Below are 26,127 nucleotides of genomic sequence, written 5' to 3' on the forward strand. Positions count from 1 at the left end.
TGAGGACTTAAAGACCATTGATTTTACGTATGTACTCACAAGAAAATTAAATCAAGATGCGCTGGAGAATTTATTCTCTCAACTTCGTGGAATGGGACATTTCTATAATTATCCTCTCCCAGTAGAAGTTAAACATAGGTTACGCCTTTTAATATTAAGATGCCGTTTACCGCATCCTACAAATGCTCCAGTAGAAGCAACTGGAGATGATACCATGACAAAATCACTTTTCCATGATCTTATAGATTCTTCTGGCTCTGGAGAACTTGTATCTAAAAATGAAAGTGTGAAAGAAATGCCAGATTTCAGTTTGGATGAAGGAACAGATGACATAACAATTTTCACACGGAGAGAAGAAACGGAAGCATTAAGATGTGGCTGGATACATTGCAAAGAAATGTAAGAACTTTGGTGCTGCAAGTCATATGAATTCTCATAATTCAAATTTAAGATGGACAGAAGTCGCTTTGAGTGGTGGTCTCGTTTCACCTTCTTCCGGGTGGGTGGAAGCAATAAAAAAATGTAAAGTTATATTTCGAAAATTTCATAAGAAAACCATGTATCGAAAAAAGAATGTGATTGGTCGATTATTTGATGTCCTAAGGAAGACACTTCCAAGTGAAGATCCAGCTATGTTGAAAGTATTCGCCAAAGCTAGGACATTCTTCAGAATTCGGTTTTTGAACAGAAAAACACGAGAACTTCGGAGGTGAAATGTTCTTAAACGAAGATAATGGATGCAAAGCTGTTCTTCAAGTGCTGCACAATGCTAAGGTAAGTACGTACTGTATCTGTATATAGTTTATATATATATATATATATTAAAAATTTGTTTTCCTTTGCAAATCGCTACGCTCGGACATTAGCTTAGCACACGATATTTGTCCCTGCTTCATCGCGGTTACGTCACATTACAGCTGCAGAAAGTGGCTATGCAGAAACAGCGAGTTATGAAGGGACCTTTAAAAGCGGGGAACAGTAGGGTCGACGGACCTTGGACTGCACCTGTGTACAGAAGTACTTCTCGTCTGGTAAAGTGTATGCATAGGGGAAAGAAACAATATAAGGATAAAAACATGTAACAAAAGCCAACTACTTCATTGAATTTTTTCTCACCACAAAATAAAACAAAAATAATTAATCTAATCTGCCAATACTGGCACTTACTTCTCGTCCAAGGGAAACGTCCATACACCAGTCTTTCGACAGGGAAAAGAAATCTTAATTATTATAACAGAAGTACAACACTCCCCTAAGCATCCGAATAATAATGCAGACGCAGATGTTTCAGCGATAAATATGTGTCATATTCAGTGCGTAAACCTTGGTTGCAGAAGACAATATAGATACTAATTTTAAACCAAGAAATGTAGTTCAAGTTTCCATATTGTTTACGCAAATTATGTATAATAAGGAAAATAAGCAATTTTACGTACCTTGCGCAAATGTTATTTAGTTTTATCTTTTCTCTAATATTTTAATAGTTTTAGGTTCTATTTGCATTTTATAATTGATTAAAGAAGTTTGTAGGAACTTTGTAGTGGAATATTGGTAAGAAGAAAGAAAGAAAAAAAAAATAACCAACACGTGAATCATTTCTCGATTTAATCTGCATAAGGTGAGACCCTCCAATGAAGCATACAGAACCTAACGCAAGTGCAATATTAAAGAAAGGATAAAATCAAACATTTGCGCAAGGTACAGGAAATCATTTATCTTCCTTATTACACGAGAAATGCACTATTCTGCTCTAATTACTTTACCGTAAGTTATATCAAATTACCAGTTTCTTTACTTTCTATTGCTGCGAAATTCCCTCAAAAAGCATGGCTGCCAAAATATACTCGATGAAGCATGAAATCTTTCAGTTTTACGTCCCACGGTTATGCCGTGTTGGCTAAAGGAGACGTTGCTGATGAGAATGAGTGAAATGGTGGAATGAAGAAAACCTTGACAAAAACCCAAAGACCCGATGTTCGTCCACCTTAAAGTCTACTTCGCGCGAGCTGGGAACGAACCAGGGACTCCATGCTCCAGAGATGAACACACTACCAAAGCCATCGCGGCCCTCGATGAAGCACGATTTATACATTGTTTTGTTTCGGGAAACATTTTAATCCATGCAATGCTTTCTACCGTCTTGATTAGCAATTAATCAACTTTTAACTAAACACAAAATAATTGCATAGAATTGTCAATTACAGCAGTGCTGTTCAACTTTTTTTTCTCGCGTACCACTAAATACAGTTCGCCATCCAACTGTGTACTCCTGAAGCTGTGTAAAAGAAATAAAATAGAAATTAACTTATTGAACTTAATACACGTGTTCTGTTGATTAAAAAGGGGGACAAATAAGGAGCCAACAAAAGGACAATCAGTGTGCCAATTAGAAGACTATTTACAGAGGGATAAAATGCACATCCGAAAAAATTAACATGGGAAAAATCAGAACATATGGAAGACATCTAGTTCTACTGAGGGGAATTTTTCCCTCATCCTCCCTGATAATTCATGACTGAGGACTATGTTAAAAATTCAAAAACTAAAAGTCGCTTTAGAACTAAGCTGCTAATGAGATGACTGAGCTTGTTTCCGGAACGCCAACTCCTCGATTCTTGGTCGAATTTTCGAGAGTGCGAGAATCAGAGCTGATTCTGGATTCAAGCACTTTCTGTGTTTAGTTTTTATTAATGTTAATGCAGAGAAACCTTGTTCATACAAGTATGCTGATGGAAATGTAAGAAGTTGTGAAACAGCAATGTCAGTAAGTTCCTTGTACTCTTGTGGAGCATAAATACAAGTCACGAATTGACAAGTTATCGAATTTCATTTGCAGTGAACTGTCAACAAACATTTCCAGCAGACCCCCAGAAGCAGCATTACGTACCTCCAGAAACATATTCGCGTACCACTAGGGGTACGCGTACCCCCGGTTGAATAGCACTGAATTACAGTATATGCTCACAAGATCTTTTGCGTACAGATTTATTACAGTATATGCTCACAAGATCTTTTGCGTACAGATTTACATTCTTCTTAACGTTTCTTCTAAATATATATATTAGCCCTAAGATGGTCAGAAGCAACATCTCAGTCGAATTACCTTAACCTCTATCCTTTCCAATTACGTTTTTGTAATTTCTTTTCCCACTGTAAATCTCACTTACTGATTCATATTTAAGTTTCTGATAAGTCTTCTTTAATATTTTTTTACACCAAAAACTTATGACAAATTTATCGCAGATGTTTCATTTACTATACTATAAGATTAGCTGTAACAATTGATTTTCTTTTTCTTTTTTTCTTCATTTTTGAGCTTAATAATATTCTAATTATTTCTAAAAGAGTAATTCGCTTCAATACTTCTCAAAATAGTATTCAAAGATACAATGGAGGAAACTTTCTATCCATTTATGAGCACTCCATAGCAATACAAGTTTCTTCTCATCTTTTTTGTCCTCTGCTGTAGATCCTAATAGTACTTCGAAATATATTCTTTTCCAAAAATATAGTTCCCTTTCTTCACTACTACGTATATGGGCAGTCACATGTGTTTACAGGTGATGATGTATCACAAAACATACTGTCAATACATTAAATTGCTCTTAACACATTGAAGCAACAGAAACAGCGTTTCTTTACAAGTAGTATACAATAAAACAGAATACAGTAGAAACATATACAATATAGAATATCTCCACATGTGGTAGACCATATATTCACAAGGAAAGTTCGAACCATTTCATTGTACACAGATTTGACTGTTTTTTTTATAATTTTAATGTGAAGAAACTGATAACTCCAACTTGTTCGCAGTTAGACACTTCTGTCGTTCATCATCCTATCATGCTTTCTTTTTCTTTTGCGTTTGAATAGTCTTCAGAATATTCCAAATTTAATATATATCGAATTGTTGTCCAAAGGGTATTTTTTCAATATGTGATGACAAGTCACGTTTAACATGTACTTATTGTCATAAGCAAAATGTTTCCAATATTTTTTCTTTTTTCTTAAAGAAAATCTGTGCCAAGGCACGGCAGCTACAAGGAAAATTTTGTTTTATCTTGTTTTCCATAACGGTGAAGAGCGTTTTAAAGTATCTAGAGACGATCAGGGTTTATTAAAAACATTAACAGTGACAGCACAAAGATGTAAATAGCTGAATAGTCAACCCTGTTGTTAGAGCTTCAATAGTTCGTTTAAGAGCCTCTTAAAGTTCATCGATTTCCTAGTCTGCCGTCGAACCTGTGAAGCAACAGAGTAGTCGCCGCCACCACGATCTTTTCTTCCGCTTATTTGTTCTGGTTTCAGAAGAATCGAATATGATTCCATCGAACACTCTGACTCTGGGATGTCAGTTAATGAATCATTCTCTGAGATATCGCTTTTGTAATCTTCAGAAGCTATTGCGGTAAGCGAATTGCTTCAGTGTATCATATGCTCAGACATGCTATTTACGAAATTAAGTTCTTCATCGGCACATAGTAACGTGGCCGGGTCGCTGTCATCATCTTCATCGGATTCACAGGAAGCATCTGCTGGAATATATCCGAGAGAAGGCTCCTTATGCAACATCACAAAGTTCCGTACATCAGTGCGAATGCTGACATACGGTAGCATGCATTTTACACACATGTCGTTAACTGAGAACCAGGCGACAGAGTAAGCTTTCAACGTATAAATAAAAACTCGTGTAACCACTTCATCGTATTTGTATGTGTAAATTACATTCCCATTGGAGTCAGTACTCTGATACTCTGTGCAACGACGATCACAACTGATGGTATTTCTCGGATTATCAATGAACGGAAATCGGATTTGTTTCGAAAATAGCACAAGAAAAGAAGTCTTGAAGTCATAAACCATTTTTAAATTCAGACCTTCACTATTTCACGTCTGACTAGTATACTTTCAATCGCCGCACTGAATTTTCCAGCTCTTAGTAACGACAACAGTGAACACAAGAATCGAAAATCTAGTTTTATCAACAATGACACGATATTTTGTATTAGGTATAATATAAACAAGAGGAAAAAATAAAAATCAAACATTTTTGATAATTTTTGGTATAGATATAGACAACAGTTAAGCGCAAAATTGTTGAACTTTATGTAGGTAGTATATCTTTGTATGTGAATGCTCTTTCCGAAAGCAAATTTCATATGTTTGGATTGATGTTTAGCGTTCCGTTCACCAAAGAGGCTCTATGAAGCGTGCATCACTGTTAGAAGTATATCAATGTTAGGATTATTTGTGTCAATGTTAGCAGTATGTGTATCACTGTTATGAATATTTGTGTTACTATTAGGGTATGTGTGTCACTGTTACAAGTATGTGTATCACTCCTAGAATTATGTGTGCCCACGTTAAAGATGTGTATCATTGTTAGGAATATGTGCATCACTGTTAGGAGTATGTGTATTACTGTTAGAAATATATGTGTCACTGTTAGTAGTATGTGCGTCACCGTTAGCAGTATCTGTATCATTGTAAAGAGGTATGTGCGTTATATTAGAAGTGTGTATCACTGTTAGGAGTATGTGCATCACTGTTAGAATACGTGTATTACTGTTAGAAATATGTGCGTCACTGTTAGTAGTATTTATATCACTGTTAGGTGTATGTGTATCACTTTAAGATTATTTATTTCATCATTAAGCGAAAACAAACAATAGATGTAATCTGCTACTTGACAATGTACTGTTTCATACAGTATATAAATAACTATGTTCCAACAGAATAACTAGCTATTTTTATGGCCTATGGAATCCGGAGGTTTAACGCAGCATTCTCCAAAGTTCTCCACTGTCTTCTGTCCGTAGCTAACTGAACCCGCTAACTTGGTATTCCTATTTCTGTGAGATCTATCTTTATCTTGTCCTCCTATTTGCATCTAGGTCTTTATGTTAGCATTTTTCCGATTGGATTCCCAGTTATAATTTTGAAAACATTTATTCTTTATTCTATTCTGGTTACATGACCTGCCCACTTGAGCCTCCTTAACTTGATGCCCATTCAATATTAGGCAAACCGTTTCTCGTTATGAAGTTTCTGGCCTGAACTATACCGTTCCTTGTTATGAAGTTTCCGCATTTCTATCACTCTTAAGTTTGAATATTCAGCTCAATATTTTATTTTCGAATACTTTCAGTTTGTGTTCTTTCCTCAGGGTAAGCCAATGTTTCGTAACCATACAGCACATCAAACATAATTATACGTAGTTTCATATATTTTAAACTTTAAATTATTCGACAGAATCCGTAAACACAAAGAGTTTGGACTGAATAATAACCCTAATTCCTTACTTTCCGTTGACATTTAATTTCTTCCCTGGAAGTAGTTTTGGTCCCATTGTTGGTCCTACATATTTAACGTATCCACTTTGTTGAAAGTATTGTTTGATATTTTAAAGTATTCATCACTTACAATATTTATAACTCTTAATTGGAAGTCCAATCGGAAAACGATGACTTTTGTCCTTAGCCAACTGGATCCAGTAGAATTCTTATTTCTGCGAGATCCATCTTAATATTGTCCTCCCATCTGCGCCTACATCTTCCTAATGGTCGTTTTCCGATTGGACTTCCAGTTAAAACTTTGAAAGCGTTCGTATTTTCTTCCATTCTGGCTACTTGACCTGCCCAGCTGACCCTCCTAGATTTGATGACCCTAGCAATGTTTGGTAACAGTATAAATTATGTAGTTCCTCGTTATGAAGTTCCCTCAATTCCCCATTCCCGTGCCTCTTGGGTCCGAATATTTGTCTCGAGATCTTGTTCTCAAATACATTCAGTCTACGTTCTTCCCTCAGAGTAAACAACCACGTTCGCAACTATTCAGAACAACAGGCATGATTATCGTTTTATATATTTTAAGCTTCAAATTCCTTGACAGAATTCATGACGACAAAAGATTTTGAACTGAATAACAACACGAATTCCCTGCTTTTAGTCGACATTTTATTTCTTAATGAATATGGTTTTGGTCTGTTAATATTGATCCTAGATATTTGAAAGTATATACTTTGTCGAAAGTATTATTTGGTATTTCAACGCACCCATAGTTTGCAGTATTACTATCCCGACGAACTTCTATATATTTAGTTTTCTCTGTATTTACTTCTAAACTTATGTCCCTGCAAGCGTTTAATAAGACCTCTGCATTTCTTTCTATTGTTCTTCTATCCTATTAAATTATCAAATCCTTTCTATTGTTCCTATTAAATTTACATCATCAGCATACGCCATAACCTGCTGAACAGAATTCAGCTCTAGGCCCTGGTTACTATCTACGATTTTCTTCATAGCATACTCCAGGACAAAGATGAATAAGAATGGCGACAACACATCTCCTTCTTTCAGGACATTCTCGACTTAAAAGCTCGTGGACAAGAATTTTCCTACGCGAATTTACTTTGGGATTCATTTAAATATATCTTAATTAATCTAACTAGCTGTTTCGGTATTCCAAATTCAATAAGAATATTGTACAATATTTCTCTCCTAACTGAGTCGTAAGCCTTCCTAAAATCAATAAATAATTGATGTACCGCTGTATCATTATTCCCATTTCTTTTCGAGTATTTATCGAATAGTAAATATCTGGTCGATAGCTGATCAATTTCGTCTAAATCCGCACTGATAGTCTCCAATAATTTAATCTGTGTACGGTATCAATCTTGCTAATAGAATGTTTGAGAGGATTTTATAGGATGTTGACAGAATACAAATGCCTCACTAATTATTATAATCAGTTTTGCTGCCTTTCTTATGAATGGAATAATGATTATTTCTTTTCACTCTTGTGGCAATTCCTCCTCGTCCCAAATAAGGAGAATGAGTTTGTGTATTTTGTTTCACAATTTTTCCCCTCCAGCTAAAATTAACTCAGCCGGAATTTCATCTACACCCGGATATTCGTGTTTCTTTAATTTATTTTTAGCGATTCTACTTATATTCGGGGTTACGCTCTGGAATATATGGTTTTGCTGTGTGCACTTCCTTTTCTCCACGTACCTTAGTTTTTGGCTGCGTGTTAAGCAAATCGTCAAGGAAATCTTTCCATCTACTTAAAATGCAATGTGTATCAATGGGAACTGTTTTGTCGGCTTTCTTTAATATATAAGCGGGAAGTTGATAGCCTTTCTTAAATGCGTTGATGTTCTTATCATGTTCTGAATATTTTGTTTTTACTATTATCTTTAAGTTCCTTAATTTAGCTTTCAAAAGCGTTTCTTTGTTCTAAAAGTTTTGGAAATTTCCCGCATATGTGTACGGAATTTTGTGTAGTTATTTCGTTCGGATTCTGCAGCCAATGCAATTTTGCCTATTTTCTCTTCTCTGCTAGTTTGGTGCATTCCTGGTCGAAACATGGTTTGTTCCTACGTATTTCCGCATGTCCCAATTTTCTTTTGCTGAAATTTTAATGCTATCTCTAATTTCAACCCTAGTATCTTCAACACTACTACACTCCGAACCTTATAAAACCGAGAATCTATTCGAAACTTCTATCTGACATTCCTCTCTCACCTACCTCTCATCTAATTTCTTTAAATTAAATCTCTCTATTTTCACTGAACATCTCCTTTATTCAACGAAAATCTCTCTCTGTTATTTTCGCTGTTACCAGATAGTGATCAGTGACACAGTCAGCTCCTTTAAACGATCTGTTTTCTTCTACCAAAACGTAATCAATTTGATTGTGTGTTTTTCCGTCTAGATACGTCGCGATATGGGAATTTTGTATTCTTTTACGATAAGCTTTCGATGTTGCAAAGTTCACGAGTGTAACACCACTGTCATTACTTATGCAGACTTTCATTCCCTATAATAAGTTTGAAAATTTCCTCTCGTCCTATCTTTGCATTGAAATCCCCTAATAGAATTTTCATATGGTATCGCGAGATTTGGTCAAATATCTGTTATTCTTCTTCGTTAAAAAAAATAAATTTAAAAAAAATTGTCTTCTGTATTGTCCTTATCTTCTGCTGGGGCATGTACATTTAAAACAATAATATCACACCACCGACCATTAAGAGTAACGAAAGGTCTATCATTAACAAATTCAACCCATGTAATTGCTGATATTATCCATTTATGAACGAAAAACTATGTTCCTAATTGGTGACTTTTATTACCTTACCCGTAAAAGAACGTAAAATTTACGGACCACCGTTCCATTTTTTCCCACCTAACTTGCTGAACCTCTATTAGGTCCATCTGTCTTTCTGTAACTCACTCGTTACGGATTTTAAGACCTATAAAAACTTCTAATATTCCATGTTCCAAATCTAAAGTCCATGTTATTTTGCTGAGGTCGTGCCAAGTTATCATTCCTGCTCCGAGATTTCTGTGAATGTTTCTGAACAGGCGCCTTTTTACCAGAATGAGATTGTTAGTCTCACGCCGGCCACCCCTTGTCATCAGTCTGTGATTGTTTATTCAGTACATTCGCAGCTAGCCTCTATATCTAGAGGCCTTCTTGTCGATCCGCAACCTAAGGACACGGCATAACGTGGTGACAGGGACCCATATTATCCCTTTCCGGATCCCGGTTTTTTGGGCTATTTTTTAGACTTTCAGTCAAGCAGCTACTGTATCGTCACTATTTATCCTAGGATCATGGTTCATACCTCATTCTCTTCAGAATAGAGCTGGCTTTCAAGTGGTACCACTTGCATGCTCATACCATATACCAGAAGCGGGAAAAAAATGTCAAAGTGAAAGTTTCGGAGGAAAATTTTTTTCTCGAACTTCCCCCCCCCCCTGGACCCCCCCTGTGTCAACGTAGAGACCTCCAAAAAATCTGATAAATAGTACTTGGTATACTGAATGTGTGTGCCAAATTTCAAGTTTCTATCTTGAATAGTAAGGGAGGGAGAAATTTTATCAAAATTTCCCACCATGCCCCAAATTACCACAACACACTATGATCTCAGGAAAAAAAATTCCTGAGACATCCCTAATTACCCTAGGGTCATGTGTCGCCCATATTCTTTTCTGAATTGAACTGCCTTTCAGGCGGTACCATTCACATGTCTCATCATGTATCTAAGGCGGGAAATTGCAGAAAAAAGGGATTTTTTGGTCTAAATTTCCCTTTTTTCAACTTTTAGCCCCTCTGGACCACGCTGTTTTAACGCAGAAATCTGAAAGAAAATCTGTTAAATACTACTCGGTGGACTGAATGTTTGTGCACAATTTCAATCTTCTAGGTGCAAAAATAAGCCCGCTAGAAAAAAAAAATCAGAAATTTCCCCATGTTACCCTATGCAGAAGTATATTTTGAAAAAAATTCACTGAGACGTCCCTAATTACCCTAGAATAATAATTCGACCGTCATTCTCTTCAGAATAGAACTGCCTTTAAGACGGTATGACTCACGTGTCTCCATCATGTATGTGAGGCGGGAAAAATCCTGAAAAACGGGATTTTTGGTCTAAAAATCCCTTTTTTCAGGTTTCCCCCCCCCCTCTGGACCCCCTGTTTTAACGCAGAGATCTGAAAAAAATCTGATAAATACTACTAGGTAGGCTGAATGTTTGTGCACAATTTCAATCTTCTAGGTGCAAAAGTAAGCCCGCCAAAAAAAAAAAATACCCACCATGTCCCATTTTCCCCTATATAGAAGTATATTTTTCAAAAAATCCCTGAGACGTCCCTAATTACCCTAGGACAATGATTCGACAGTCATTCTCTTCAGAATGGAACTGCCTTTCAGACGGTATGGCTCACGTGTCCCCATCATGTATGTGAGGGGGGTAAATGACGAGAAACGGGATTTTGGGGGTAAAAATATCCCTTTTTTCACCCCTTTGCCCCTCTGGTTCCCCCCATTTTAGCACTGACATCGGAACAAAAAATCTGGTAAATACTACTTGGTGGACTAAATGCTTGTGCAAAATTTCAATCTTCTACGTAGAAAAATAAGCCCGCCAAAAAATATTGAACATAGGCTTAGAAAATGAGAAAAGAAATTTTTGACTTATGACGTCATCACCTCCTATATCTGGACGCAGGGCGGTCTGAAACCATACGTAATGTCTTCTACAAGGCCTCTGGACTTGAAAAAAAAAAAAAAAAAAAAAAAAAAAAAAAGACGAAAAAGCTCAAATAGAAGAGAAATAACGCAATGTACCATGAAAAACGCGTATGGTACAAAATTGTACCATAGGATCCCCAAAGGGTTAAGGGATTCACCCCATTGTGAATTCCAATATGTGAACTGTGAATTTACTGAATGTAACATTTTAATCAATAAACGTTTTTTTTTCTGTTAATTGAATGTTTTATGTTCCAACTGAAATTTTACTCTTTGAATAGTTTCTTTACATGGGAAGCAAAGAAATCCTTCCTGAATCTTTATCCTTAATTAACTTCCTTAGATCTTATTTTCACGTGCCAATATCATAATCATTGAAACGGTAAATAAATAAAATTTTAAAAAAAGCTAACCAAACACTGTGTTTTATTAAATTGTAAGGCGTAGATTTTTTCTATAGGTATAAATGTTACTAGTAGTAACCTTTTCGTAAACAGGAAACCTAAACTTATTTCTACTGAAAAAAAAAGTAATAATTAAGACTATTTCTATTTTCAAACTATAATTTTAGATTAATTTTGTTATACTTAGAACGGAGGATTAACTTATAATGCGCCCTAGGAACCCTAAAAAGGAATGTTATAATCTTATTATATGATTTACGCAGTCAATCCCGTTGCCTTCAACTGAAGTGAAGTGAAGTGAAACCATTTAAGTTGTATGAAACATGTGTACAGAATAACATCTTCGTTTGTTTTTATGCTGGTACCGCTAAGTTGTGAATTAAATGTGTGATGATCTCTAACATTTCAATAACTTGTTACGGATTTTAGTGTTTTCTATGGGAGAAGGAAATGTAAAAAATAATAGTGAAGCAGCTCTTCGTTATGGTCTAGCTGCTGAAAGCAACAGGATTGGTTGTCAAAATCCCACTAGGAATCGAACAATCTTTACCGATTCCCAGGGCACATTATAGGCAAATTATTCTTATCAAAATAGGTTAGAATGCATTTGTGTTAAAGTTCAGTAAGGAGGAGTTGTAACTGTTCTTCTATTCTATAAATAATTAGTGCGTCATTATTTGACGAAAATATTTGATCAATTTATATTCCTCTTTGTGCAAAATTATTAATTCCAGATGGTTCATGAAAATATTTGCTAACAATGGGAATAATTGCCTACCCATTGACAAACCTTCCTACTGTTTATAATTTTTTTTTTTTTTTTTTTTTTTTTTTTTTTTTTTTTTTTTTTTTTACATTTAAAATTATCAGTTTGTAAACCCACTTCGTGGATTTTTATAATTTCTGAGGCAATGATTTTATACTACAGACACCGTGTGAAAATCAATGATATAACAGTGAAAATAGTTTAGGATATACGGCAAAAAACTTACCGTGTTGTGAAAGCCTTTCGTGTGGGACTTGGTGACAGGTTACTCTTCACAGTCATCTGCATACTTGGAGAATAGCACTGCCTACCAACTCCACCACTTAAACTCCTAGTTGGCGACGGGGAGGAACACTGAGGAGGACAAGCTGGAAGGTGAAGATGCAATGGATCAAGCACGCTTCGTGGCATCCTTCTTCCATCGTTTTTTCCTTCCATATCAGTCTGGAAATGAAAGGAGAAATTAACCTTCTTCAAATATGAATTAACTACCAAGCTCAAACAAGTACTCTGTGATTACGCGGAATTAGGCTAAGATGACAGAAGATGCAAGCAAATGATTTAATATATTTCTGGATGGATGATAAAGATGATAATAAGGGAAGCATTGGATTCAATGCGTGATGTTTTGCCCCAAAAACACAAGATTTCTAACGATGGATAAGTATTTCTCCATATTTCAATACACTGGACTATGACAGAGACTTATCAATTTAATAGAATTACCTGAAACAAGTGCATGATTAATATGGTTGGACCACCTTTCGCCCTCAGAACACTTCTGATGACGTGGAATGGCTTTATGGAAGTAGTGAATGAATGCAACTGGAAAATTACATTATTCCGCGTGCAGTGCATCACAGTGCATTCTGTTCCATAAGAGGATGGAGACGCAAATATACGTCGGATTCGTGTCTTCGAACCACAGACGTTTAATTATCTTCAAGTCTGGGGATTGCGCGGACCAGTGGAGGAGACCTTCACTCCAATGTTCCTCTAACAACACCATACCAGCTCCAGCGGTGTGAATGGATATATTATCGTCTTAGAATATGGCGCTATTGCCCAGAAACAACATATGGATGCACATACACAAGGTCCCCTAAAATAGCGACATAAACATGGACAATGACGTGAATCGATAAGCATCGGCAAAGAACCTACTGAAAACCATGTTTTCGGCTCAGAGCATCACAGAACCATCGTCATGTTTCACGGCTGGGCGGAGACACTACAGATCATACAATTCTTTGGACGTCACTGACATAAACACGGCCTGTAGTTTGAAATAAGACGAACGATGACTAATCCCATCAGATCACACGTTCACTCATTGACGGTCCATGTTAACTGTTCGCAGCATCATTGAATTCATGGCAAAACACAATGGTCCGTTATCATCGTTTTCGTCCCTACAACCCGAACCCGTATATTCATGTTATGTTCGTGCCAAATTGTGATTGTTGACACAAGCTGTTGGATGTGCTTCTTGCGTTATTCGATACCTGCACTGCAGTCGCAAGACAGTTCTGAGTGTCAATCCGCTTTAATGATAGGTGGGAGCTGCCAGTGAGGGTTTTCTTTCTACCATTATTCCTCTTCGCCGATGTAGTTTTGCCGTGAGTTTTGTAGGTCATCATCACCTCAGAGCCAGTCTCTCGCGACACACCCAACACACTTGCCACATAACAAAGTGCCAACATTTTAACTTCTTTGGAAATCAGAAAAGTCGCCCATTTTTGACACTATCACCGTATGTTCAGATCACTGCACACTGCCGTTCTACTACTCCTCACATATTAAGGAGTTTGCCCTATATGGAACCACCAACACTTGGAGCTATGATCGCCGCCTAACCGTTGCCAACCCATACATTGATTGTTTCTAATTCCAAGGGTTTCCATCAATTTCATAACTATCTGTAGAGAAACGTACTCTTAAGACTACATGTAATTTCTCAGAAATTACATTTAAATTGATACACTCGTTCCAAGATTTTTGAAACAGCAAATTGTATCAAGGAATATGGAAGTAACGACACACATATTTAAAACAATACAAACCTCGCTAATTTTCGAGTGTCTTCTATTGTCACACTGACATGTGATATCATAAGTAAAAGGAAGTTATTGGTATAAGCATTATTTAGTCATGGGAAAAAATCCGTTTCAAAATTTAGGTACATGCTTTCCTCGAGATGACGGGATTAAGTCGTATGAGAGAGCGATGTTATCACCTTCGTTAGCTTACTTGGTGGAGCGTGCCGGTGAGCGCCATCAATAAGAAGCGACCAATCAACGGGGAAGTCCAATCTTGTACAACGTGAATGTTCAACAAGACAATGCAACCAACATGAAGGTTTAATCATGGGAATATTTTACCTTAACGTGCGACCTGTAAATTCAGCCTGAAAGTTGAAATGGAAATTAACCAAGCTGGCCAAAGGGAAGGTCTTGCCATGCGTTACGAAATCGTATTGCAGCATTGAGTATAAGAGCACCTTTAAATTAAATATAAAAAAGTATAAAGTGCTTTTGTTAAGTACGTTCTGTTATAAAAAGGTGTGTTAAATGGCGATAACGTAAAAGGGTTAAGTAAGAGCTATAATTCGTATAGAAACAATGATTTTTTTTTTTTTCTTTCTTAAAACCGGGATAATTATGTTTCTTAAATAGACTCGTTAAATGTAAATTTTAACACTAGAACGACGACATGAGTCAAAATGACTCATTTCACTTTTTAAATCGCAAATATTTTAATTGTTTTTCACTCGGTTCCTTCGACCTTTTCTGATTTTATCACATATTTTCTCAGTATGCCATATCTGTATTTTAAAAACGATTGAATGATTAGTTCTCGAGATATTTCTATATACACCTTAGAAGGACGGTGAGAGTCATTTTGGCTCATTATTACTAGAATATGAGGTTTTGATTAACATTTTCAATTATTCGAACTAAAAGGTTTACTAGTGTAAAGCTTTGATAGCACAACGTCTACTTGCTTTATTATTATTATTATTATTATTATTAGGCAAAGAACGAAGCATTCCATGTTGTAATTTTTCAAGTTTGTCATATCTTGAACTCTCTATGGTACATGCATAGCCAGGCACAAATATACATACTTTTAGGGATATATATGAATTCTGAGTGCTGATACAAATAATAGTTTTGTAAATGCGATATATATTTCAAAAAGTCGCTTTCTTTATTTGTCGACCTTTTTGATTTCATTGTACTTTCTTTGTTTTCATCAAATTTTTCTTGTCATTGCGCAGTCTAAAAAGCTATTCCGCAAAACAAGGTCAGTGTTTCTGTTTCTACATTAGTACAAATTCCGTCCTTCGTGTGAAGTTGTGTCGAGATAATGGCTCAAGAATTGTTGTGTACTGAAGAAGATGTATTACGAGAACTGCAACTGCCTCTAAATGTGCCAGGTAGTGGAAAGGAAGGACCTGAGAGTGAAGATGATGATGTGCACTTCGAATCAGGCGAAGAGATGCATGCTGTATCACATACATCGTTCAATGATGGGAACGAAATATATGACGAAGAAAGTGAAGGATTAAGTAACGAAGATCAATATAATTATGAGAGACAATCAGCAGGCTCTGGGCCTAATTTGGAGATTGCTTCAGATGGGATTAAAAGGGAGATCCTAGATTCATCTTGACCTGTACCAGGTAGACGAGCATCTCAAAATATTCCACGAATAGCAGAAGGCCCCACACAGCATGCTGTTCAAAACATTATTAAAAACTCGCATTTTAGTGCTTTCAGTTTGATTGTAAATGATTAGTTCCTGTCTGTAACAAAACGGTGTACTGAGGCTAAGGCTCGAGAAGAAATTAGCAATTAGACAGTTTCTAACTGTTATCATTTTTTGCACTGTTATACGCTAGTTTTATTATTATTATTATTATTATTATTATTATTATTATTATTATTATTATTATTATAGCTTACGAGACATGCCAATAAAAAGCTGCTGGTTTACAAAGTGAGCTCTAGAAATTTTCGAAAGACAATGTCCAGAGATAGAATGTTCGAAGTTATGAATTTTTTGAGTTTAATATTAGGGCCGAAAGACGTGAGAGACTTCTAAAAGATAAGTTTGTATTGGCATCCCCCACTTGGGATTTATTTGTAGCAAATTCGCAGAAATGTTACAAAACTTCCGAAAGTGTCAGATGTGATAAACAGTTATATCCTACAAAATGCACGTCTCGTTTCATACAATACATGGCAGGAAAATCTGATAAATTTGGAATAAAGTACTGATTATTTGTCGATGTAAAAAGTAAGTATTGTCTCAATGGTTTTCCTTACCTTGGGAAAGATGAGATACGGCCCAAGGTCAATTGCTTTCGGAATATGTAGTTTTGAGCCACATTGAACCCATGCGACCATTATTTTATATCAGTATCTCTTGCCGAAAAATTGAGGAAAGAAGACATTAGTATTGTTCTAACAATTAGAAAAAATCACAGAGACCTACCAACGTCTACCAAACACAGATGTCTGAAAATGGAGTTGTACAGTACAGTGGTGTACAAAAATCAATTTGGCCACACTCTCACAGGTTACCAATATAAAAAGAGTAATCATGTATTAGTGCTTAGTACTCAGCAACCAGATGATTTTAGCTCATTATTGTATTAGTAGTAGTAGTAGTAAAATACTATAGTAGTAATAGTAGTAACTTATTCATATTACTAATTACAAATCAATTAAAACAAACATTTACAAGCAGAAGTAGTTGAAATTCGCGTTGCTAATAGTGATAGTAGTAATGGTATAGTAATAGTGTAGTATCAGAAGCAGCAACAATAGTAGAATTAATGATATAGTAATAGTGTAGTATCAGAAGCAGCAACAGTAGTAGTAGTTATAGCACCTTGCATACTATCATTATATACCTAAAAAGGAGCACTTAGTTTCGCGAGTCATTTTGACTCATACCGTCTTTCTAGGTATAACGAAATATCCGTTCTCCTAGTGTTAAAATAACGAGTTTTGTATTCTTAAAATTGCTTACAACAGATGCTTAAAAATTAAGGGTGTTGTTTGGTTTCTGTAAGCAACTCAGCTCATCATCTTATACAAATAAAATACCTAAATTCTCTTCATTTTGTGGAAAGTTAAATGGTTATGTTGCATTTACCGTAAATTGTGCCTTTGATATTCACCAAAGGAGAGTGTTAAATGTTGAAAATCAATAACATAAGCATTCAAAAATAACCTAAATAAAGGCTATTTAAATCAACCTTCTACAGTTTGCATATATAAAATGAAGAACACGTGTCTTGTGGTTTGCGAGCGATAAAACTGGGGTTTGGCCACGTAATGCTAAAAGTAGTTGCGGGTTTATCAAGCAAGATGTAACTTCATTTCTTTTTCGTTTATTTTTGATCTGTCTAGTTTTGCTCTAGGTAAAAAACGAAAGTAACGTTACTAATAACAGTGTTCTTTAAAATGACAGGAAAAGTAAATTTTGTTATAATAATCTTTGTTTAAATATCGATTTCTTTAAATAAGGATTTAAAGATTCTTAACAACGCGAATAACGTTTCTATTAAATGCTTAAGTGAAGAAGGATGAATGAAGAGTGTATAGTATTTGGTAAAAGTGAAACAGTTTTGTCCACCTTCGATTGTGTACAATTCCAACAAGCAAATGAATTAACATGGAGATTTGGTGAGTATCGCTTCAATATTTGCTACACTCATAGAGTAGTTTAGAAATAAGTGTATTACACAGTGTGTGTGTGTGTGTGTGTGTGGCATATTTTTTTCTGTTATAAAACTGATATATTATTGAACTTAATTAGATCTATAAAATACTTGAAATTTTCATTTAGAGAATTAAAAAGTGGAATTGTACATTAATATACACCTTTGGTAAATACCTGACTGACAAGAAGTGCAGTTTAAATTAGATTGGACTGCTAATCATAAAATTAAATAAGTTTATTTTAGAATTAGATCAAGAAAATTAGTCACTTACATCAAATAAACTGTTGAATCGTAAAAATAGTGAAAGATAGACAATGCAAATGGTAATAGTTTCAAAAGAAGAATGGGCAGAATAGATCACGAACCTTCGCTGCCATATTGAAATCCGCCGTTTTGAAATCTCTGATATTTTTTGAAATGGAAAGGTAGTTACGTGATATATCAGTTAGGGTCTGCATGTTTTTAAAAAGTCAATTATGCACTTTAGTGATAGTTATCTGTACTTATTTGGGCGATTTAGGATCATCTTCATACTTATATATGAAAATGTACGAGACTAATACTCGTATGTTGAAAATTTGGATTATCATGAAAATACATGTAAGTTAAACATATCTACAAGCCACGAAAACAGTGAAATTTGATATTCAACAGTGAAATGTGATAATAATAATGTAAAAATATACAACTTGGATATCAAATCTCACTGTTAGTTTTCTTGGTTTGTAGATATGTTTAACTTACATATGTTTTCATGATAATCCAAACTTTCAACATACGAGTATCAGTCTCCTAGATTTTCGTATATAACTATGAAAATGATCCTAAATCTTCAAATTAAGTACTGATAACAATCACTAAAGTTTATAATTGACTTTTTGAGAACATGCTGGACCTAATTGATGTATCACAGACTATCTTTCCATTTCTAAAAATATCACAAATTTCAAAATGGCGGATTTCAATATGGCGGCGAAGGTTCGTGATCTACTCTGCCCATTCTTCTTTAGCCAATATGTGAAACTATTACCATTTGCATTGTCTATCTTTCACGATTTTCACGATTCAACAGTTTATTTGATGTATTTCAATAAGGTAGCATAGCCCCTCTCCCACCAACTTTGACCCCCCTCTCTCTCAGTTTCTTATGGCGCTCAGCTGCTATAACTTGGCACATACACATATATTCACATCCTCCATCAGTCGCAATATGTCTCATCCCGCAACTCAATTCATTCATTTGTACCCTTTACTTGGCGAACACTACAATATATAAGGTCTATTTTATTCACTTGCCATTCGTGCTCTACAATTCTTTGGTTGCCAGAATTTGACTCCATCGAATGTTTGAACTGGCTTCAACCATCCCAGGAAGTGAAAAAAAAAGAAATCGAGACTGTTGCATTTGATTATCCTGAGATTTTATGTATCTAATATATAAAAATCAAACTGATGTGTGTGACCGAATCACGGGAACATGGCTGCATCATTTGAAAGGAATTAGTACTCGAACTGGGGTTTAATCATGTTATGATGATTAAAATCCATATCCTAAGGAGATCGCAATTTATGCAAGTTCACGAGTCCATCAAATCAGGCAGATGAAAATCGGTATATAAACTCCTCATTAAAAAGAAACGGACACGTATCCCAGTGTTTCGTTTGAAAATTCCCGTTTTAAAGGGAATGGGAATATACATCTCTCTCTCTCTCTCTCTCTCTCTCTCTCTATATATATATATATATATATATGGGTGAATCCACGAAAAAGGGAAATTTTCTGTCACGGGCATTTCTTCAAACTACTACTAGAAAGAATCACCTCATTTTTATTTTGTTTGGTAGTAACCGTCACAAAGTAGGTATGCCATGTATAACAGTTTGCAAATATAACACGAAACATACGTAAAAAATTAATTATTACCCAATTTCTCAACACCGTGGGCTGTCACAGACTACAGTTGACTGATTTTAATCAATAAATTACAACTGAAGTCGCAAATCAAACATCATTTAATGGTAATTAAATGGAAGAGAACACTTCAATGTTTCGGTTTTGTGGAAAGTAAATCTTTATAACGATTATTTTGGAAACCTTGACTATGCTTCGTTTCTGTCACCTCTATTTCGTCTCAACTCCATGGCAATAGAAAAAATTATCATTGCTCTCAACAGATAGCATGGTCGTCCACATCGGCAACACCCACAAGAAGACAAGGCAGACATGTTTGACTGAAGAACAGAAAAAGTTGTGTGCATGTGTTAAAAGCTATAGGAAAAATATTTTTGTGTGTGGAAAACAGGTGCGTATATTAATTGATTCTCAACACCATGGTATTTATTACTGAATGTATTTGTATGGTATATACCTTCTTTCCCTTGAGGAACCTACGCCTTAACGTAGAAAATTCGTACACAATTACTCACATGTACTGGTTAAAAAGTAGGCCGCTAAAAATAAATTATATTCGATTTTCTCAACTCCATGTCCATCTGAAAACTAAGGAATCCACGGTGTTGAGACAAGTCACGGAGTTGATAATCCTGTAGTGTTTGTTATGCTCATGCTCTTCCAAATATTTGTTCTTTCAATATATTGATAGAAATAAAGCTCGTTTATGGTCTAGTGACTGGTATGCTCGCCTTTCGTGCGTGGTTCTGGGTTTGTTTCCCGGTGGAAGCTCAAAAATCAATGGTGTTTACTTCGCACAGTAAGGCAATTAAAAAACTCATTTGAGCAGAGATGTATTGAAACCTGATCGCGCAGACCATCGCAACGGTCGTAGGAGCCGACACGCTGACCACGTGTCATTCACACTCAAAGACCGGCTGGAGGGTCCTAGCCCATTTAAGGAGTGTTTCGCGGAAGTTCAGATTTGGGGCTGTCAGGTAGCCGGAGGTAAAACTTCAGTCAAGTCAAGATGGATGGTATCTTTTTTTAACCTATTGACGTCTGAATCTTATGATCAACTAATTGTTTTCTTTTCAGAGATTGTCGAAGAGTCTGAGGGCAATATGCGGACAGTCAATTTTATGACACGGATCGGGAGGAATTTCTTCTGGCCTACTAAACCTGACGTTTAAAAAGCGTTGGCAGTTGTCATTCTGTGTAGACTAGAACAGCCCTTCCCTGTTTCCTCAAGACATTTCCTTCATTGGAGTGGAAAATGAGGGCTACTTAACAAAGAACATCGAATTATCCAAAGAAAACAGAAATGATGAGTGCCTTACACTGTTATTTAGTGTGCATTATACAGGGGGTTTCAAACAATACCGACAACGTTTGGGAGGTGATTCCTAACACCAAGATAAGATAAAAAGTATAGACCAATCTGGGTGCACAAATGCTTCCTTTCGCAGTTATAGGCTGTCGAAAACATGAAAAAAAAATTAACTTTGAAGGTGAAGGTCCATAGCATAAAACTATGGGACCTACCGTAGTCGGGTCAGACTTCACTTAGGAATTAGTATGTGCGCTATCCAAATATCCATGTTTCAGAATCTTGCGGTACTTCCACAACAAGTTTTATAGAAGTAGTTGGTGAGTACTTCAGATTATACGCCCGTAACCAAACTCCCTCTATAAAAATTGCTTCGTGAGTACCTCAGGATTCTGAAACATATTTTTGGATAGTGCACATATTAGTTCCTAAGTGAAGTCGTGACCCGACTACGGCAGATCTCATAGTTTTGGAGCTATGGACCTTTAAAGTTCATTTTTTTCATGTTTTCGGCAGCCTATAACTCCGAAAGGAAGCATTTGTGCACCCAGTTGTCTATACTTTTCGTCTTATCTTGGTGTCAGAAATCAGCTCCCAAACGATGTGTGTATTGTTTTGAAACACCTTGTATATATACCAAATATACGGTACAAATACACTTACCAAATGTTGAAAAAGTATTGCACTTTCGACGTGTGGACTTGATCACACAGAGAAGACAAACGGTTTACATAAGCTCAGAAAACAAATGAAGTAGACAATAGACAGGTTTAGTGACTACTTCGTCTGTTTCGTAAGCTTATGTAAAAAGTTTGTCCTCTCCATATGATAGTCAACATATTGAAAGCGCAATAATTTTTCAATATTCGATAAGTGTATGTGTATTTCTTTTTTTCTTATTTACGTTACATATTCATATATTTATATATATATATATATATATATATATATATATATATATATATATACACTCAATTTTGGAACCTTCATTAGATATATTTTCATATGCTTGCAGTATTTTCTGAAGTATTTTTGTATAACAAATTACGTGTCATCTAGTTAGTTAGAATTTTATTCAACATAAGGAGAATAATTCTAACTTACAAAAACTATTGGAAAATTATTTCAATTTTTATGTAAATTATAAGCTTAATCATTTATAAACCAAAACTTATCACCCAGATGTATCACGTTTCTCAACTCCACAGCAGTTTTCAACTCCGTGTTAACTAATCTCCACTCCGTGACCTATGGTCTCAACTCCGTGGGTGCTGAAAAGTTTATTATTTTTTATTTACTACACCAATAACGATTCAGCTCTGCTGAACACCTAATTAACATGTACTTAGTAGTAGTAAGTGCATGTGATATTTTCATTGAAATAGGCGACCATCAACGGAACAAAAATTTTCCAAGTGAAAATTTCCCTTTTTCGTGGAATCACCCATATATATATATAATCGATACATTGAAAACGACTTTCTGTTGTTTGTGATCGCATGAGGAGGAAATGGCTGAACAGGATGAAATGAATTTGGAACACCTTGACTTCGAACTAGGCTTTTATCATGTCGTTTTGATTAGAGAATGCGTCCTCTAAAAGAGGTATGGGGGAGGGTCAAAATTTATGCTGATAGTTTAGTATTTCACGTGCCTCAACATAAAACTCGGTATACAAACTTCTCATTAAAAATGAGCGGACATGTGTCCCAGAATTCCCGTTTTAAGGCCAGGGACGCGGAGGGAAGCATTTTCTACATATTTTTATCACACTTGTGCTGTTTGTGATCGCATCACAGGAAACGGTTGAACAGTTTGAAATGAATTTTGTGAAGTTAGTACCTACCTCAAGCTAAGTTTATATCAAGTCATTTTGTGCAAGGGTGTATCCGAAGGAAGATGCAGGGATCAAAATTTCAATTAAAAATAAGCATCTCATGAGCCCCTCAAGTTGCGAAGATGAAACTCGGTAACCAAATTCCTCATTAAAAATAAGTGGACATGTGCCCCGGTTTCGAAAACTCCTGTTTTAAAGGAAGCAATTTCTATAATTATTTTCGCCACATTGAAATCGACGTTGCCTGTTGTTTGTGAACGCATCACGAGGCAAGAGCTGACCCGTTTCAAATTAATTTCGGAACATAATTACTGTCCATCTCAAGAGGTTCTTATATCACTTTGATTAAAATCAAAATCATATCTATGGGTTTTTGTCATTACACTTTCATTGAAATGAGTATCCTAAGGAAGCAAAGAGAGTTCAAATACTTCCCAGAAACCTCCCCGTGCGAAGAGGAGTATTTCAGCTAGTATATAAATCCTCATTTCGAACATGTTTTCTTTATATATTGGCGGTGGAAGTAGAATGCTTTCCACATTATTATCAGTAACAGTGTACATGAGAACCTCAGCACTTTCACTTCACAACGTGCATTTTCAGTTTTCCCAATGCAAGGTTAATAAAATTTCAGGTAATGAATTAATTTGTTTTCGAAGAAAATCTGAACCATGTTTTTAAAATCCTTTAAAAATATTACGTACAGTGCACTTTATATGAGAACGTTAAGAACATTTCGTAAATATATGTTGTACCTGTACCTCCTTCCTTTCTAATGCACAAAGGTAAGATTTCTTGAAATGTGTTTATGATAAGATTTCTCGACGCCATTCTTTTCTCCCAATGCATTCAGTTTTCGTAAGTCGCTTTAAGATCAAAATTAGCTTACTAACCAGTGTTAAATCTTCCCATGACTGAGATATTTGCATCGCTGAATGCAACTCCCGCTCGTGCGCCGCCTCTCTCCCTACAGCATCTAGACATTCTTCCTGTCTTAGTTGACTCACTCTAGGTGTCATGCGTGGACCCGTTGAACTCTAGAAAAAAAAAAAAAAGAATAATGCCGCTTTTTACTTATCTCATTACAATCCTATCATGATTAAATGATAAGTAAGTAGTACGTTCTATATGAGTAAGGTTAGCTAAATGCACATTCCAATGTGATAGCCACACCAAATTTATTACAGAAAAAGACACAATTTTAACATTCGCTTATGCAACATATCGACAGTACCTTCTCATGATTTCACCTGTACTACAGAATCGATTATTTTTCCTTGTTAACCTAAGGCAGTTGAACCATTTTACTTACGTTATTCTTGTATTTTAGTAGAGCAAACTTTCCAAAGTAACGCCTGCATGGATATTATGATAATATGGCCTTGTGTCCATCTTGAATACAGAAAAACACGGCTTTCTTACAAGGCTGGCTAGAATATTTATTATAAAAAATAAACTAGAAAAATAACGGTTTCGGAAGTATAGCACTTCCTTCCTCAGACTACACTCTACAACTGAAATCAGAAATAAAATTATATACAATGAAGAAAGGAGGTCATTAGAGCTTTCCACCAATCAGGAATCACTCCTCATTAAAAGTTCACTTTTCTTTTAAAAATATTACCTCCCCTCCGGGGGGGAGTGTAACTGCCTTTCACCTGGCAAAATTGATGAGTAACAACATAACAAACAACTATGAACTGATAATAGCCGGCAACAGGTTTCTAACAATAAAATTCGTGAAAACAAGACCTTGGAAACACCTGCTTGAAATAAAGCGTAAACAAAATCAAAAATTATAAAGCTTGTGATCTTTTAAAAACATTAACAAAATGCAGAAAACCATAAGTAAATAATGAAAACATGAAAAATAAGAAAATAACTAAATAAATAAATGAAGGTATATAAAAGAATACATAAATCAAATAAACCTTCTAGTGTCCTTATATTTTACCCTTCTTCTTTCTCTGTTCTTCCTTTTTCAAAATGTCCTCCCACTCTTCATTAATACTATAACCATTATTCCAGTTCATAGCTTTATCTGCTACCTCTTTTATCCTCTTAGCTTCTTTCCACTTCCTAACCAGTTGTCTCCACTCATACTCCACTGCCGTTGCTCCTTCCCACCATGGTTCACTTCATGGCCGGTTTCACTGACGTGCTTGAAAATAGCATTAGTGTCTCTCTTCAATCTGATATCATCTTTATGTTGCTTTAAACGTTCTTGCATCCTCTTCTTGGTTTCGCCTACATACACCATATCGCACATTTCACACGGCACTTCATATATAACCCCCTTTTACACGAATCCGCTGACGCTCTTTCTAATGATATCTAGTATTCTCATTCCGCCCTTCCTGTAAATCTTAATACCTTCTCTCCTTAGAATTCTTCTGATCTTCTCTGTGATCATTCCTGAACTTTCAATGCCGTGCCATCCTTTCTTCTTCTTCTTTTCTTTCTCTATCGTGACGGGGACATATAGCCTCGTTGCTGACGTCCCCATTAACCCCCTACTCAATCAATCAATCAATCTCTTCTTTCTCTTCCTCTTCTCTCTCGCTTTTCTTCCTTCTCTTCCTATTCTTTTTCCTGTCCTCGTCACCGTAACCATTCCCTTTCAGCTGTTCCGATAGCCTTTCTTTTACATGCATTCATTTATTTATTTAGTTATTTTCTTATTTTTCATGTTTTCATTATTTATTTATGGTTTTCTGCATTTTGTTAATGTTTTCAAAAGATCACAAGCTTTATAATTTTTGATTTTGTTTACGCTTTATTTCAAGCAGGTGTTTCCAAGGTCTTGTTTTCACGAATTTTATTGTTAGAAACCTGTTGCCGGCTATTATCAGTTCATAGTTGTTTGTTATGTTGTTACTCATCAATTTTGCCAGGTGAAAGGCAGTTACACTCCTCCCGGAGGGGAGGTAATATTTTTAAAAGAAAAGTGAACTTTTAATGAGGAGTGATTCCTGATTGGTGGAAAGCTCTAATGACCTCCTTTCTTCATTGTATATAATTTTATTTCTGATTTCAGTTGTAGAGTGTAGTCTGAGGAAGGAAGTGCTATACTTCCGAAACCGTTATTTTTCTAGTTTATTTTTTATAATAAATGTTCTAGC

At 35.6% G+C, this 26,127-nt stretch overlaps 1 protein-coding gene across 3 annotated transcripts in view; it reads right to left on the reverse strand.

Moving 5' to 3' along the window:
• Positions 1-26,127, reverse strand: part of LOC145693230 (P2R1A-PPP2R2A-interacting phosphatase regulator 1) — a 59,759-nt gene that overhangs the window by 12,669 nt on the left and 20,963 nt on the right. For all 3 annotated transcript variants that reach the window (XM_081769030.1, XM_081769031.1, XM_081769029.1), the window contains 2 exons: positions 23,899-24,042; positions 12,437-12,654 (listed from right to left, as the gene is read on the reverse strand). In XM_081769030.1, the coding sequence (XP_081625156.1) occupies positions 12,437-12,654; positions 23,899-24,042 (362 nt within the window). The remainder of the gene's footprint in view (positions 1-12,436; positions 12,655-23,898; positions 24,043-26,127) is intronic.

The sequence above is a fragment of the Thermobia domestica genome, chromosome 8 (genome assembly GCF_964235325.1).
Source record: "Thermobia domestica chromosome 8, izTheDome1.hap1.1, whole genome shotgun sequence".
Classification (NCBI taxonomy): domain Eukaryota; kingdom Metazoa; phylum Arthropoda; class Insecta; order Zygentoma; family Lepismatidae; genus Thermobia; species Thermobia domestica.